At 39.1% G+C, this 17,605-nt stretch overlaps 1 protein-coding gene across 1 annotated transcript in view; it reads right to left on the bottom strand.

The window, feature by feature from the left end:
- Nucleotides 1-448: 448 nt before the first annotated feature.
- The window catches only part of LOC110381853 (uncharacterized), a 37,649-nt gene continuing 20,492 nt past the window's right edge, over nucleotides 449-17,605 (bottom strand). The window contains exons 3-23 of the mRNA XM_064041927.1: nucleotides 15,822-17,426; nucleotides 14,889-15,104; nucleotides 14,362-14,538; nucleotides 14,062-14,175; nucleotides 13,525-13,638; nucleotides 13,229-13,342; nucleotides 12,487-12,670; nucleotides 11,892-11,965; nucleotides 11,141-11,256; nucleotides 10,645-10,719; nucleotides 9,995-10,111; nucleotides 8,268-8,415; nucleotides 6,275-6,353; nucleotides 5,753-5,887; nucleotides 4,630-4,755; nucleotides 3,975-4,083; nucleotides 2,703-2,771; nucleotides 2,305-2,387; nucleotides 1,820-1,908; nucleotides 1,163-1,275; nucleotides 449-707 (exon numbers count right to left, since the gene is read on the bottom strand). Coding sequence (XP_063897997.1) covers nucleotides 585-707; nucleotides 1,163-1,275; nucleotides 1,820-1,908; nucleotides 2,305-2,387; nucleotides 2,703-2,771; nucleotides 3,975-4,083; nucleotides 4,630-4,755; nucleotides 5,753-5,887; nucleotides 6,275-6,353; nucleotides 8,268-8,415; nucleotides 9,995-10,111; nucleotides 10,645-10,719; nucleotides 11,141-11,256; nucleotides 11,892-11,965; nucleotides 12,487-12,670; nucleotides 13,229-13,342; nucleotides 13,525-13,638; nucleotides 14,062-14,175; nucleotides 14,362-14,538; nucleotides 14,889-15,104; nucleotides 15,822-17,426 — 3,980 coding nt within the window. The 3' untranslated portion in view covers nucleotides 449-584. The remainder of the gene's footprint in view (nucleotides 708-1,162; nucleotides 1,276-1,819; nucleotides 1,909-2,304; nucleotides 2,388-2,702; nucleotides 2,772-3,974; nucleotides 4,084-4,629; nucleotides 4,756-5,752; nucleotides 5,888-6,274; nucleotides 6,354-8,267; nucleotides 8,416-9,994; nucleotides 10,112-10,644; nucleotides 10,720-11,140; nucleotides 11,257-11,891; nucleotides 11,966-12,486; nucleotides 12,671-13,228; nucleotides 13,343-13,524; nucleotides 13,639-14,061; nucleotides 14,176-14,361; nucleotides 14,539-14,888; nucleotides 15,105-15,821; nucleotides 17,427-17,605) is intronic.

The raw sequence follows: 17,605 nt of genomic DNA, 5'->3' as shown, positions 1-17,605 counted from the left end.
AATTTCAAATTTTTTCATTTCGTTTTATGGTAGGTAAAAGTGGAAATAATTTCACGACTTATAACTAACTAACTTAAAAACTAAAATTTATAAAAATCACAATTATTAATTATGATAATATTTTCTAATTATAATATTCGTTGAAAGCAGTCTTATGTACAATTCGAAGTTTTTTAACATTTTTAAATATCCTTTATTTTCTAAAATATAAAATAGTTAAAAGTAACATAGGTACTTATTCTTTTTAAATGCTGTGGTTGTAGCGAGCAAAATCTCTCAAAAATTATAATTTCATAAATGCAATAATTATTTGAGTTTCTTCAACATTCAATTGAAAACACATTTTTTGTCTTCAAATTAGTTTTTCCATTATTTTAATTTCTTTAACTCAAAATATCTCTTCCTAAAAATATGAGGCAACATACTCTCAATCTATCAATTCACAAATAAAATCCACAATTTTACTTTTCAATCCAAAAATAAAATTCTCAATTTTAGTTTCCGAAAATTCCGACATTATTTTTGGGAATTTCAAGCACCATTTTTTACAAGTAAAAAGATTAGGCCAACGATACTTACAAATACTATGTTCTGTAGAAGGGTGGACCCCGACTGACGGTGTAGGTAGAAAGTGGGATACCTTTAGTGCCGTATATCGCTTCTGGAGCATTTTCGTACTCAACATCGTAGTATATACCGGTTTGATTCTGTTGGAAAATAAAGCATAGTAAGAAAAAAAATATTACCACTATGGATAATTGGGTAAAATAGCCAAGAACTACCAAAGTCGGCCTAGTGAGTATATAAGGAACCAAACCTCTCAAGTATTAAGGATTCGATCCCAGGTCAGGCAAGTACCAATGCAACTTTTCTAAGTTTGTATGTATTTTCTAAGTATATCTTGGACATCAATGACTGTGTTTCGGATGGCACGTTAAACTGTAGGCCCCGGCTGTCATTGAACATCCTTGGCAGTCGTTACGGGTAGTCAGTAGCCAGCAAGTCTGACACCAGTCTCACCAAAGGGTAGCCCGGGTAACTGGGTTGAGGAGGTCAGATAGGGCAGTGGCTCCTTGTGGCACACTGGTAGTCAGCCGCATCCGGTTAGACTGGAAACCGACCTGAACGTAGTTAGGAAAAGTCTATGCAGATAGCTACTTACATGCATACTCCTGGCTCTAGATTTGGGTCTGGGCACTAATAGATCAGCTCTCTCTTGCACGTGACTGGATGCTTCGGAACTTGTAGATTCAGTTGCCATGTGGTTTGTGTAACCTGTGGAAGTAGATATGTTGTTATGCCCATTACTTTTTAAAGTTTATGTACCTAAAGGGTAAAATGATAAATTGTTATTAAGTCTTTATACTCCGTCTGTTGCCAAGCTGTACCTTATGAGCCGTGATAGTGTGAGAATTTACATATTGATAGATGTACATTATTTGTACATTTTTTATTCCATAAATATCAAAAAACTAGCTAGCACGGTATCATAGCTATTATAGTTAATGAGATACCTACCTACAGCCTAGTGGTAGACCGGCGACGGAGTTTTAGTAATACAACATTCCTGAATTTACCCTTTGAGTAACTCTAAAAGTACAATATAATAATAATAATACAATATAAGTACAATAGGCCCAAATACGCCGACAACGTAAGAATCTGAAAACTGTTTTCTTAAAATTTCCACGTACAATTTTCAATGCTGTGCATTGCGGGACAAAAGCCTTCCCTAAGATTTTCTCATACTCATCCTGAAATACTAAGCTGCCTCCGTAATTTACCATAAAACCCTTAAAAGCTAATATACAAAACTTACCATATAAGTTGTGATGTGACGCAGCAGTGTTGGCGCGTGACGTCACGGTGTTCAGAGTACCGGTGTGATGTCCGCCGTGCATGCCCATCCTAAAGATTATTAGTAGATTGATAATTATTGGATTAATTGATTGATAGTTTTGACTGACTGAGTCTGTGTTTTGATTTATTGATTCAAGATAATATAATTCAATTGTTAAAAATTACTTGGTTCAAGGTCATAAACACATGTAACTATCAAAAAACATTTTAAAATTCAATAAAAAATGTAACACCTTTTACTAAAAGTATAAATGCGAAAGCTTTTGAACAAGGAAGCATATGGATATAACAAACATATACAAACTCTCAGGCGTGTAAAATATATTATTGCAAAGTTTTTTAAATAAATTCAGTAGTTTCTGCGTGAAAGAGGAACAAACGTCCATACGTACAAACTTTCGCATTTATTGGTAATATTAGTAGTACCTATAGTAAGATATTTACCTGGGCATTGGCACTGGAGGTAATGTGGGATATCCACCAAACATCGCAGACGATGGCCGCGTCGCCATCTGTGCAGCTTCCGGCTAGATATGGAACAAAATAATAAGGTTATAAAATAAATGCCTTCGAAGCTAATGTTCCTTATTCATGTTTTAGTACTAAGTGTGTAAATATAGCATGTCACTTTGATTGGTTAAAATACTAGCATACCAGTATCCAGTTGGAACTACCTACTTCGCGCTATCAAATAAAAACCCCATAACATAACCCGACTCACTAAAGTAATTTCAACTAAGTATTTTTTGAGATAAGATTCGTATTAAATACGAATTTTGTTTTCAAGCAAATAAACATAATCGTCGGCTTTATAATATTTATAAATTTTACTTCAAACTTACCGCATAATGACTAGCTTGTGCCATTGCTTCAGCTATCTGCGCCCATCGCATCCTTTCTTCCAATGTTACCTGAAATTATAAGAACATCATATAAAACAATCCAGTGAAGAATAAAGTGCGTTATGTAGAACAAAAAACTGTAAAGCTGTACCCCTCCTAAATCTGTTTTATTTCGTTTTTTGTATAATATGTTCTTATAGCCCTAACAGAAATATATCGTCTTCGAAAGTGTTAACTGTCTAGCTACCACAATTTTTAAGCCCTATATGGAAAGACAGACGATTAGGAAACTCTTAGTCCCAAAAGGAAAAACGGACCAAAAGGTTCCCGTTTTAACAAAAAAAACCCTAAAAATATCCTATATTAAACATTTATTTTATTTTGTAAAACAACTTTCTAGCTATTCGTAAGATAAGCTAGTTCATGAGATATAGTTTGGACGGATGGACATCGGAACTTTTAAGTAATAGCACAGATTATATAATAGTTACTACGTAACAGATAAATCACTCCATACAAAAAAGTCCATACCTACTGTTATAAGCACCTACAAGTTCCCCAACTACCTACAAATTCCTAGCTGCGTTATAAAATGAACCTTAAAAGCTCGAGCGCTTGATTGTTATTCCAATGCGATAGCGCACAGTTCAGTGACCGCAACCGTGCCGTAGCCGTGCTTAGGGTTGCTTCTTACTATTTATTAATATTTAAGTAGGAAAACAAAGTTACGCTTATTTTAAGATAGCCTTTTTTAAATCTGAGTTTTTAAATAAAAAGTAATATCAAGAATATTTTTCCTTAGTTAACTATTGTATTGCCTACTAAAATGGAGTATGGCTACATATTAAACTCACAATATAGTTCATATAACTAAGTAGGTATCTAAAGTAAAATAAGTACCTAATGATCTCTGTTGTTAAAATCATAAAGTAGATAAGTATTAATTTATAAAAAAAAAATACTAGATAAGTTCATAAGTATAAAATGTTTCTAAATCTTACAATAGTCGCATATAAACCAACACAACTCAAAATAATCCATTAGTTTGTTAGGTAGCTTAAAAAACCTAATAAAAACCAACAGCATAACATGCCACGAAATAAAAATAATAATATTGTGTTGCGCGCGGCGCGTGTGACTGTTGTGCGCCCTGAGCCGCGTGGGGCTACCGGTAACCCAGCGAGCGGTAGGCATTTATCGCGCGCAAGTACAGAGAGTGACAGAGGCCTGGTAATAGGGTTTTAAATATAGGATAATAACAACATTATTTACCTGATAAGGCGGTTGTCCCACAGGGGGAGTCTTTATCGTGTTAGCAGCCATGTAGTTGAATATAGGAGATCCCATGCCGGCCGCTTTTTGCTCGCGGGACCACTTACGACTGTGAGGAGAGAAATAATGTAAAACTTATTAATAAATTAAGCAGGTAATAAAATGGTAAACTAATGTAAGATAAATAATAAACAAAAAGATACAAAGATACACATTAAAAATAACAAAGAAACAAAGGGTAGAAGGTTAGTAGAATTTAACGTAAAATGCAATCAAAGATACTATGATATTTTTCGCTCAAATATTTACGTATGTAAATAATGATCTAAACAGAATCCATACAAAATGTCCTACGAGATAGTGTAATGGACATAGGTGAAACATTTTTTTACGCAATTACTTTGACTGATAAAAGGGATAAAATGATTCCTTATTTCAATAGAAGATTTCATTTTATAGATGAGTAGATAGATTGATTAATCAATAGATTTATCGATAGATAGATTGATTTATAGATTGAACGATAAGAATGGTCAGATTGACTGGTACGTTGTTTGATAGACTGATCGATATACTGGTCGGTAGGTTGATGTAAAGATTGATCAATAGATTGAACGACAGATTGATTAAGACAGACAGATGGTTTGATAGTTACCTCCAAGACATGAGTGCGGCGAGTGTGAGTGCTATAACGAGTGCCGCAAGGAGTGACGCGCCCACTGCCACACCCACCACCTCGCCGTCTACCTCGCACGTAGATCCGTAGTAGCCTGATGAACAGCTGTAATAGTAGATTTGCTTTATTAATTAATGTTGTGATTTTTAATAAATTCAAACATTCATTTACAATATTAACCATACCAATACTTAAATGACAATAAAAAAATATTTAATTATTAATGAAAAAGTCGTAGTGATAGTCGTGATGGCCTAGTGGGCAAAGAACCAACCTCTCAAGTATAAGTGTGGGTTCGATTCCAGGTCAGGCAAGTATCAATGCAACTTTTCTAAGTTAGTACGTACTTTCGAAGTATATCTTGGAGACCAAAAACTAAGTTCATGATGAATGACATAATTTCGTTTTGAAATTGAAATCATTAAGATTACTCTTTTTATAAGAAAGACAAACATGTGTTGCTGGGTAGTTTGTTGCGCCACTTCTTCTTCCCGGCAAAAACACATAGGAAGTAGTTGAGGGTGGTTTTGGGGGCTGTTTTTTGTAATTTTGCTGATTTTCAACAATTTCAACCAACTTAGAATAAATGACTTTTTTATCTTTATCTTTATATGCTACTGTGTACATTGATGGTTCAAAATCAAAAATCAAAATCAAAAACTTTTCATTTCACATAGGCCTTTGCAGGCACCTATGAAACGTCACATTACTTGCACGGTTCCAAAAAGTTGGTCTCATGGAGAAGAGCCGGCATGAAACTCCATAGACAGTAAAAAGTATTATTTTCACAAACAGTTTATTACATAACAATAGTAAGCTCTAGTATCTCTACAATAGTAAGCTAATAGTAAGCGACACAATTATACAATGCAACTGAAAGTTAAACTGTCATCATCATCATCATCACCAGCCTATAGCAGTCCACTGCTGGACATAGGCGTCTCCAAGTGCACGCCACTGAGATCGATTTTCGGCTTCTCGCATCCAGCTCCTGCCAGCAGCCTTGCGCAAGTCATCACTCCACCGTGCCTGAGGACGTCCTACACCACGTTTGCCGATTAAACTGTAAATCTATACAATCCTAAAATTAAATGTATTTTACCTGCAATAAGGCTGTCCATTATTATACTTGCAGACGCCCCTGTCGTTGCAGTGTGATGATGCACAGGATCTGCAGTCGCGGCCTGACTTCAGCGGGGAGGTGGACGCGTCCAGGGTGGTATCGGGGCATTGGCATCTGAGAGAAAATGAAAATTATTGGAATTAATTCTTTGTTTTCTACCATTTTAGTTCATCTAGACACTAGTCACACTCAAAACGGACCAGTACTCCTGATGTTAACATCTTCAAGTGGACCAACTCTCAGCTTTAAAATTATAGGAAAAAAAGAATAGATACAAGCCGTAATGTCAGATATTTAAATTAAGCAGACGGATCTAACACTTTGTATTTTTAAAATTAATGTAAATATTTCAATTAAATAAATGCTTCTAACGTTTTGAATGACTTTATCTCAAGTAAAAAATACGACAAGGCAAGCCAAGGTCGAAATAAAAGATAAAAATAGATTTTAACAGCTTCCATTTCGTCAACAAGTAAAAAGTATGAAAGACAGAATACTAACTTGAAACCTCCCCAAGTATTAGTGCAGGTAGCTAGCTGATGACAATCATTCAGATCTGGTGATGAACACTCGTCCACGTCTGAAAAGAAAACAAATATAAAAGAAATGAAATTAAAAGAAATCTTAATATTTACTCCATTAGAGTCTAGGTATTTAACTAGAGGCTTCATCCATCTTCTGTCGAGCCTTTTCCCAAACTATGTTGGGGTCGGCTTCCAGTCTAACCGGATGCAGCTGAGTACCAGTGCTTTACAAGGAGCGACTGCCTATCTGACCTCCTCAACCCAGTTACCCGGACAACACGATACCCCTTGGTTAGACTGGTATTATGGGAAGACTGGTTAGTAAGTGCCTTCAAAGATATCAGAAGTGCCGACATTATTGGAGCGACGATCATGACTGTATCGATTATGTCTTCTGTATTCCATTCTAGAACCTTCCATTGCTTTCTAACTTCTTCCCCAGCTATCCAATATCTTTAAATTCTACTCCCTTCCCTGCTCTTTTAAACACTGCTAGATTTTTACATCACCCCGGTAGCTTTATACCCTTTTGCAAACCTCTCTGCGTTCTTTCATTCTCCTCTCTTCCATTTGGTTATTTTCTCTTCTCACTGCTGTTGTTAGAAGACAGTAGAATGGAAAAGAGTTGAGAGGTTTACAACCGAATTCTTTTTCATTCTAGAACTTTCTACTTACCGTGCAGAGGCAGTACGCTGCCGGCCGGGGTGTCGACAAAGATGTTGGAGGCGCCGACGTTGTTGGAGCGGCGACGGATGACGCCCAGTAGGTGCTTCTGTATGTCTGTGCCGATTGCTGTGCGAAGAGTTTCAGGTGTCTCTTGCATATTTTGCGCAAGGAACATTTTGCGCATTGGATATTTTGCGCAAGAGACATTTTGCGCAAGGGATATTTTGCGCAGGGGACATCCTGCTTAATTGACATCTTGCGCAAGAGACATTTTGCGCAGGGGATATTTTGCGCAAGTGACATTTTGCTATCTGTAGTTATTTTGAGCAGTGGTATTTTTGTTGTTTAGGTGTTTTTGTATGTCTGTACCTATTGTGTCTTCTTTATTTCATTCTAGAATGTTCTCTAGTGGTCTACTTACCGTGCAGAGGCAGTACGCTGCCGGCCGGGGTATCGACAAAGATGTTGGAGGCTCCGACGTTGTTGGAGCGGCGACGGATGACGCCCAGGAGGTGCTTCTGTATGTCTGTGCCGATTGCTGTGCGAAGGGTTTCTGGTGTTTCTTGCATATTTTGCGCAAGGGACATTTTGCGCAAGGATATTTTGCGTAAAGTATATTTTGCGCAAGAGACATTTTGAGCAGGGGACATTTTGCGCAAGGGATTTTTGCGCAAGGGGTATTTTGCGCAAGAGACATGCGCAAGGAGACATTTTGCGCAAGGGGTATTTTGCGCAAGGGACATTTTGCGCAGGGGGTATTTTGCGCAAGAGACATGCGCAAGGAGACATTTTGCGCAAGGGGTATTTTGCGCAAGGGACATTTTGCGCAAGAGACATTTTGCGCAAGAGACATTTTGCGCAAGGGATATTTTTCTAGTTGTTTAGGTGTTTTTGTATGTCTGTCCCTATTGTGTCTTCTTTATTCCATTCTAGAATGTTCTACAGTGGTCTACTTACCGTGCAGAGGCAGCACGCTGCCGGCCGGGGTATCGACAAAGATGTTGGAGGCGCCGACGTTGTTGGAGCGGCGACGGATGACGCCCAGTAGGTGCTTCTGTATGTCTGTGCCGATTGCTGTGCGAAGAGTTTCCGGTGTCTCTTGCATATTTTGCGCAAGTGACATTTTGCGCTGGGGATATTTTGCGCAAGGGATATTTTGCGCAAGGGATATTTTGCGCAAGGGACATTTGCTATCTGTAGTCATTTTGAGCAGTGGTATTTTTGTTGTTTAGGTGTTTTTGTATGTCTGTCCCTATTGTGTCTTCTTTATTCCATTCTAGAAGGTTCTCTAGTGGTCTACTTACCGTGCAGAGGCAGTACGCTGCCGGCCGGGGTATCGACAAAGATGTTGGAGGCGCCGACGTTGTTGGAGCGGCGACGGATGACGCCCAGGAGGTGCTTCTGTATGTCTGTGCCGATTGCTGTGCGAAGAGTTTCTGGTGTCTCTTGCATCTGGGAGAAATATTGTTAAATATAGAGATTGGTGTGACAGGTAATCTGAATTTATAAGACTGGAATTCAGAATTTAAGATGCCTTTAGTTGTTAAATCTATACTAATATTATAAAGAGGAAAACTGTTTGTTTGTTTGGTTGTAATGAATAGGCTCAAAAACTACTGGACAGTTTTTAAAAATTCTTTCACCATTCGAAAGCTACATTATCCACGAGTAACATAGGCTATATTTTATCCCGGTGCGGGCAGTAGGGGAAGCCCGGGCAAGAAGCATAGTGCGGGTAAGAAGAATAATTGTTTTTTCCATAAATCTATAATAGAGGGAGCTTTGACAAATTTTCTAGTCGTGTCGCGTGCGACCGGCGATGCCATGACAGTTCCACCAAAACAATACGCGAGTGCATTTGTTGTAGAAAAAAAAAAAAGAAATTTCGCTGTTTTGTTACGATTTTTGTGACGGTTTGTACATGAAAATTTTGTATAAATCATTAATTATCTATGAAATGTTTTATTTATCCAATTGCACGTTTATTTAAGTATTATTTGTGAACGTTACTTTTTGTTTACCTACTAAAATTATTTCGAGCCTTGACCTGTTTCGAATATGAGCGCGTTGGGCAAAATGGATATGGGTAAAACGGATACCTATCCGGCAAGGTAAATAATAAGGCATAAGGCAAATATTAAAAAGACCAAGATTTCAGAGTTAGCAGGCCCCAGCAAGACTAAAACTAAGAGACCCTCAGTCAAACAACAGAACAAAAACCCGAAACCAGATTTTTACTGCTTAGTGTGCGCTGAGAAATACACTGAACCACCAGCCGAAGATTGGATTGGTAATCAATGCAGAAGCTGGGCTCATGAAGACTGCACTTCTTATGTAGGAGTTGACAGCTACTTCTATGATGAATGTGAAGACTGATATTAATAATTTAACATTATTCTTTCTGCCCTTGGGGCGTATCCGTTTTGCCCGACCCCTCCGGGCAAAACGAATAATTGATACGTTTTGTTAATGCTCATTATTAACATAGAAATCGTTAAAGTTTTTAAGTTTATGTGATTGTTTTCTAAAGATTATTAAACATAGTACAAATTAAAAGTACAAGGAGTTCTATTGATTAACAGATTGTGGTTTTATTAATATTATCCCTTAACATATGCGTTTTGCCCGGGCTTCCCCTAGTTACCACGGGACGCGGGTGAAACCGCGGGAAAACGGCTAGTAGTCTATAAACTTATATCTGTTACAAAAATACTGTTTTCGATTTTTGAAAGCTTGATTGTAATGCTTTTAGTTTTTTGAAAAATATTGTAAATTATGTTTTCTTTTTTTATAAAAAAAAAAATTGAGAAAATCAATGCCCCGACATTAAAGATGTCCCCGTAATTGGTTACTTTATAATTTCTTACTTACTTATACATACTGTAACATGCTCATTATCGCTCATCACACAAATGTCGACCATACCGGGAATCGAACCCGGGACCATGAATTCAGTCTGGCATGGAAACCATCGCACCACCATGACATCAAATTGATAAAAATACTTCTAAATTATAATAATTCTTCTTACCAAAATAGTCAAGTTAACGTAAATCCCGCGGTTGTTCTCGTCTCCCTGATGCACCGAGTTCACGGACCCGCTCACGAAGTCATCCGAGAAGGGCGTCATGGAGAATGCTGAGTCCACCTGAGAATAAACATATTGTATTAGATGTAAAATTAATTGGGATATAAGATAAAGAAATTGAGATATAAAGGGGGTATCCTACCCTCTTTATATCTCAATTGATGATGATGATGAGAAGTAAAACAATAAATCTGTAGTTGCAAGATTATCAAAATAATGAAAACACTTTAAACTTCAAATGATATTATATATATTATTCGATATTTTGCAATGTACCTGCACATAATATAGACATTTTCAAGGTATTTTACCTGACCTGAAATAATAATTGAATATCAACCTATTCAAAATTGGTGTGATTATTTTCCTATGTATGCCTTTCTGAGACATCATAGCGCCTGAGCAAATAAAGGTATGTGTATTTTTTTTTTTCGAAAGTTAAATATTAATAAAATTAAATCTCTCAATTACAATCCATCGAAAATGAACTGACAAGATATTTTTCTATCTACCTATTTTCTATCTACCTTGTATATAAATCAGTAATTATGTAGAAGCTAAAGGCTATATAGATAGAGAGTTATAATACTTACAGCTCTGACAGCTTCATAGCTTAGTTGTTGATAAGGATCTGATTCCTTGTCAGCTAGTTTAGCATCCCAAGCCACCTGAAATTAAAAGAAAAATTATGAATACCTACATAATAAAAATGTAACGAACATTTCAAGCGCTCATTACTGCCATTGAATTTGAATCAAAGTCGTATATTTTCATCAAATTAAAGACCGTTCAAAAGCCGATTAAAAGTTTGCAGTGCGCAGGAATTTTCTTTCACATTATTATTTTATTTTTTTATGTTACTTTTGCATCAATCACCCTTTAACCAGGTGGTATGGTTGACTGGTAGAGAATGCTTTGTCCTTAAATACGCCAATGTACAATATTTTTGTACATAAAGTGTAAGTAAATAAATAAAGAATGATATTATTGCGAATGTCCTTCTCGAAAACTGGTAATTTTAAAAAGAAACTCTCCCATGTGAAATTGCGTTAAATCTATAAATTAAAACTTTTTAAATTAAATTCATACCTTTCTATCATAAAGCCTATCGACCCTCATATTGAGGAGTAGGGACACGACTCGTCTGCAGGGATCCCGGTGGATGCGACGAGCGTAGCCCGGACGACATTGACAACTGGATATACCTGAAAATCACACATAATATATAAGTATTAATAGAACTGAAAGTTTGTGAGAAAGTATGTGTAATGATACGGCTGAATGGATTTTGATTTTGTATTAAAGTTGGCAGTAACACAGCCGATGCATTAGAATAATATAGGCTTCGTTTTATGTGGGTACAGGAAGCAGTGACCACCTGAAAAATCTGGTGAAGCCGCTAGTGGAGGCTAAGGTATAGTATATCTATACTAATATTATAAAGCTAAAGAGTTTGTTTTTTTGCTTGAACGCGCTAATCTCAGGAACTACTGGTCCGATTTGAAAAATTCTTTCAGTGTTAGATAGCCCCGAGGAAGGCTATAGGCTACTTATTCGGATTCGTGCAGAGGTTCCCACGTGTTAAGGTGAAACCGCTGGCAGAAGCTAGTAATAAAGAAAATTATAATATTTATCAGCCTATTGGATATTCTTCTATCTAGCCTTTCCCAACTATGTCGTGGTCGGATTCCAGTCTAGCAGGATGCAGATGAGTACCAGTGAGCCACGTGTGTTTCTGACCTCCTTTCGTAACCGTGGAAATTAATGTTCATTCTTTCTCTGTATGAAAAGAGGCCTTTGCCTTTGTGCGACAGATTAACCAGATTGATGATGTTCTTACCGGCTTCAGTCCTGCACTTCTCGTTCTGAGCTTGGTCACAAGTGGAGTCGTCTCCAACGATGCAAGTGTCGATCCTGAAACACAAACAAAGTTTTGAGAAACGTGCAATTTATTTAGACCATATAAAAAAGGTCGAGTTGTTTATGTAGTCAACATGATACTGTTGTAATTGAAATCTACGAGCTCATTACTTAATAGATTTATTTAGGTAGGTATATCGGCAAACATTTTTCAGAAACCTAAATATATTAGGTAAATATCAACTGGTAGCCAGGATTTTCGGGCTATGTAATCTAGAGTCGATTAAAATCCTTTTGTTTGGTTTGAACGTCCTGTTAATAATAATAATGATGCCGTCCACGGTCGATTTCGACCACGGCGGCTGTTCTCATGTAAGGTGATCAGCCAGCTGCGCAGGACATATTATAGTGCACGAGCATTTGCTTGGACACAGATGCACTCTCTATTCCTTCACTCTCATAGCGCGATGGGACGACAATCCGACACCACCGGAGAGAGATCACACCAGTGCTTTAATACCAGTCGAATGAAGACCCTCCTTTTTCAAAATCTGTCAAACAGTACATGCGCTCACCTGACAGTAGGCTGTGGTCTTCTAAATCCCTGCTGCGGTCGATGCAGCTGACCATGTTGGTGTCCATGTCCTGGATGCTGGTGTCCTGGTCTTCGAACTGGTGGGGGGAGGGGGATGTCGTCCGCTGGAATAGCTTCTCCGGTGCCCAGGGTCGGAGCTAGTGGTGGCGCTTGAAGTGGTGGTACTGGAATTTGAAGATTTAGAAGTTAATTTTGGGTTTTCATCATGGTTATATAATAATATACAGTACAGCATACAGTTTCACTTGTAACTAACTATGTATGTAATTCATTGGTAAGTGCTGAAGTACTGATCTGCTAGCTACATTACATATTGGTTAAAACATCAGCCTCTGAAGTACAAGTATATGGGTTTGATTATAATTCAAGCAATTAGCAATGTGACAGTTCTATCTAAGTAACATTATGTACTTTCTAAGTATTGGACACTGATAACTGACTGAAGAGAAACATCTTGAGGTAACCTGGACTTTAGACTTGGAAATCGCTAATACACCTATCGCGTAGTGCGCAATGCTTATTCTTTCTTTCTGCGACAAGATGCACCAAGGCAAGATGGTAACTTGCACAGGGACAATAAAAAACTAATGATGATTTCAGACTTTTTTGCTATAGATGTACCTAGCTTCATGAAAATTCAACATCATTGTGGTCCTTACAAGTCCCAAAAAATACCCTCCATATAGAAAGAAGACAGACCCTATATCTCTAAGTTCACTCACCAGATTGAGGCAAACTCTGCACCCTAGTAGGCCTGATGCTGGGCCCAGGAGTGGAGCTGTCGAAGAGATTGAGGTACGTCCTCTTGCCGTCGATGGAGACGAACCCTTGCTCTCCTGAGGGGGACCCTATATCTCTAAGTTTACTCACCAGATTGAGGCAAACTCTACACCCTAGTAGGCCTGATGCTGGGCCCAGGAGTGGAGCTATCGAACAGGTTGAGATACGTCCTCTTGCCGTCGATGGAGACGAACCCTTGCTCCCCTGAAGGGGAGACTATATCTCTAAGTTCACTCACCAGATTGAGGCAAGCTCTGCACCCGAGTAGGCCTGATGCTGGGCCCTGGAGTGGAGCTGTCGAACAGGTTGAGGTACGTCCTCTTGCCGTCGATGGAGACGAACCCTTGTTCTCCTGAGGGGGACCCTATATATCTCTAAGGTCACTTACCAGATTGAGGCAAGCTCTGCACCCGAGTAGGCCTGATGCTGGGCCCAGGAGTGGAGCTGTCGAACAGGTTGAGGTACGTCCTCTTGCTTCTGAGGAGGACCCTATATGTATATCTCTAAGTTTACTCACCAGATTGAGGCAAGTTTTGCACCCTAGGAGGCCTGATGCTGGGCCCAGGAGTGGAGCTGTCGAACAGGTTGAGGTACGTCCTCTTGCTTCTGAGGAGGACCCTATATGTATATCTCTAAGTTTACTCACCAGATTGAGGCAAGTTTTGCACCCTAGGAGGCCTGATGCTGGGCCCAGGAGTGGAGCTGTCGAACAGGTTGAGGTACGTCCTCTTGCTTCTGAGGAGGACCCTATATGTATATCTCTAAGTTTACTCACCAGATTGAGGCAAGCTTTGCACCCTAGTAGGCCTGATGCTGGGCCCAGGAGTGGAGCTGTCGAACAGGTTGAGGTACGTCCTCTTGCCGTCGATGGAGACGAACCCTTGCTCCCCTGAGGAGGACCCTATATATCTCTAAGTTTACTCACCAGATTGAGGCAAACTCTGCACCCTAGTAGGCCTGATGCTGGGCCCAGGAGTGGAGCTGTCGAACAGGTTGAGGTACGTCCTCTTGCCGTCGATGGAGACGAACCCTTGCTCCCCTGAGGAGGACCCTATCTATCTCTAAGTGCACTCACCAGATTGAGGCAAACTCTGCACCCTAGTAGGCCTGATGCTGGGCCCAGGAGTGGAGCTGTCGAAGAGGTTGAGGTACGTCCTCTTGCCGTCGATGGAGACGAACCCTTGCTCTCCTGAGGGTGATACTATGATGTCGTCGTGTTCGTGTCCTGAGAGGTTCACGTTTTCGATGTGCACTGGAAATTGCAAAAATTATTCAAATTACATGATGATGATATGTTTTTATTTATTTATTTATTAAGCTAGCGGTTTTGCGTCCTCAGGAAACTACTTCTCGGACATATATAAAAAGTAGCTTGTATGTGATTCCAAAAGATAAGCTATATTGCCAAGTTTAATCAAAATCTGTTCGGACAAAGTCGGGTCTATTGGGACTTCCTATAAAAAAATTCTGAATGATTAATAAATAAATGAAGCCAATGAACCTATTTAATTGTTTGGAACTTATACTACGAAACTTTACTTTTTATCCTGGTGCGGGTTCTTAAACACACAGATAAAGTCTTTCTACTTATACAGAACTCACCAGAAGCACCACCCCCCTTTTCTCCCAACCCCTGTATCGCAGAAACAGTCACATCGAATATCTCCCCGTACCCCGGCGGCCTGGTCTCCGGGGCAGTGATGACTGACACTTCAGCTTGAGGCCTGTACCGGGAACCGTGGGGTTTGAAGTCAGTGTCATCCAGGACGATGCCAGGGCGGGGTCGGTATGGATGATATGGTATTGTACCTTGGGAAGCTGGAAAAAGAATTACAAAAACTTTAAAACACGTTTGTTCAGAAGAAGAAGTACATATTAGTGTATTTAAAAGCCCGTCTAATCGTTTCCCAACTATGTGTGGATTCGGCTTTCAGTTTAACCGGATGCAGGTGAGTACCAGGGTTTTACAAGGAGCGATAGTTTACCTGGCCAGCCCCGAGGTAAGACTGGTTGTCAGACTGACTGGCTTCTAATTACCGATAATGACTGCCAAAGATGTTCAAATGACAGCCGAGACTTATAGTTTATCGTGCCCTCCGAAATTGAGTATTATTGTAATTTAACCATACAAGACTTAGCAAAATATAATTGTAATCGGATGATGGATTTTATGTTATTATAAACAGATGTTTTGTCCACAAAAGCGGGTGAGTTATACTCGTGTGTATATAAACATGCACATAGTCTTTATATGACTAGACTAGACTCTAGTCGTTACGGGCAGTCAGAAGCCAGTAAGTCTGACACCAGTCTAACCAAGGGGTATTGGGTTGCCTGGGTTACTGGGTTGAGGGGGTCAGATAGGGCAGTCGCTCCTTGTAAAGCACTGGTACTCAGCTACATCCGGTTAGACTGGAAGCCGACCCCAACGTAGTTGGGAAAAGGGCTCGGAGGATGGATGAGTCTTAATATGACTCGACTACTGAGGGTTCCCGAGCTTACGCATACAAAAAATAATGAAAGTAAAAAACTTACTTGGCAACGGTTCAGAATTGATCGATGATGTCTCTATAGAGCTCGTAGATGATGATAAAGGAATAGACGCAGATGATGATGATGATGACGTAGTTGTCATCACACTGACTGACGGCGCATGACTGATCAATCCCTCAGTAGGAGTCGGACTGACAGTAGAAGATGTACTAGACTTTATATCGAGCAAAGATGGTTCAATAATCTGAATGGCTTGTTCTAAAAGATCATCTTTTGTTACATTTGTTTTATTAAAAGGTTTATCATCAATTTTGATTCTATCTTTAGTCTTTTCTTTGTCAATGAATATTGTGTCTTTTTTCTTATCTTTTTCTTTGGGTTTTTCAATCTTTTTCTCTGTTGTTGTTGACGGTTTTTCTGTAGTTGTCGTCGTGGTTGTAGGTTTTTGTGTTGTTGTAGTTTTTTCTGTTGTTGGAGCTTCTGTTGTAGTTGTAGTCGTAGTCGTAGTTGTTGTAGTACTAGAAGAAGTTGTAGTATCAGCAACTGTTGTTAAATCTTCTTCTTCACTAGTTGTTGTAAGTTCTGTCGTATTAACTTCTATGGAGACTTCAGAACTATCAGCATTCTCATGATGGAGAGTATTTTCTGAATGTGTGGTTTCATTTTCACTAATAGTTTCATCTGGTTTGGTCGGAATTTCAGGAATATCTGGTATAGTATGCGGTGGTGGGTGATTTGGTTTGTACATTGGTAGATTTGGATTCGGCCTTCGGTTTGGTGGCCTAGGCCTTGGTCTCTGCCATGGAGGCATGGGCCTGTGGAATCCAGGCCTGTTTATTGGTGGCACTATCTGTTCTGGAAGGTTTACGTATACAGGTGGCCTGTCAAATGGGTATGGAGGAGGAGTTTTAGTCGGATGGAAGTGATGCGGAGGTGGAGATATCGGAGCATCAAAGTCTGGAAGCGGTGGAACTTCAGATATCTTTGGAGGACCTCTGTTGTTTATCCTAGAAGCCATTGGACGTCCAGGTCTTCCATTTAGAAGCTGAGAATTGGCTTGTACATTGACATTGCCATTCAACAACTTTACTAGGCCAGTGATAATGTTCTGGATTTCTGTGTTCTGTCTCCCTTCTTCTTTCCTAGGGGTAGCTGTCGCAAATATCGGCTGCACTGCAGTAGGCCGTATTCTGGGCCCCATAGGCGCCAGTGCGCGCGCTTTTGGGACCCTCTTCCCTTCCCCCGGAAACTTAAACTCCAGCCTATCTCCGAAACCTTCAGAAGATAGAATAACTTCATCATCACTTCTTAAATAACCCATCGTTTTAGTTGGATGTATATCGTAGTACTTTCTTTTATTGTGCAACTCTAAATGATTATCAATCTCATTATTTGATGTTGGTATTTCATCAATGTTTATAGATCTTGATTCCCTAACTGGGTCTGCAGATCTGGCTACTATAACATGTTCTTCCAAGTCTTCATGAGTAATCACTGGTTGTTCTTCTTCCTCATAATTGACGCTAGGTTCTATTCTAAGTCCTAGGCTATCTGGCAGACTGGTTTGCATCACCACATCCTGAAGATTTTGGTCTGCTGTCGCTGATTTTGGTGATAATTGTGATATAGTGAATGTTTCTTCGTAACCTGAAAAGAATATGAATAAATTAGTTTTATCACGCTTATATTAGCTTCACTTATAACTAACTATTTATGTAAGAAAATCTTGTAATCTTAATTTGACACACTTCCCGGTCTTCGATTAGGATGAAATTTTACACACGTTCTAAGTTCTGATGACAATACATATGACAAGCTAAGAAACG

Source organism: Helicoverpa armigera, chromosome 27, assembly GCF_030705265.1.
Source record: "Helicoverpa armigera isolate CAAS_96S chromosome 27, ASM3070526v1, whole genome shotgun sequence".
NCBI classification, from domain to species: domain Eukaryota; kingdom Metazoa; phylum Arthropoda; class Insecta; order Lepidoptera; family Noctuidae; genus Helicoverpa; species Helicoverpa armigera.
Note: the sequence above shows the minus strand (reverse complement) of the source record. Positions and strands in the feature narration are given on the sequence as shown.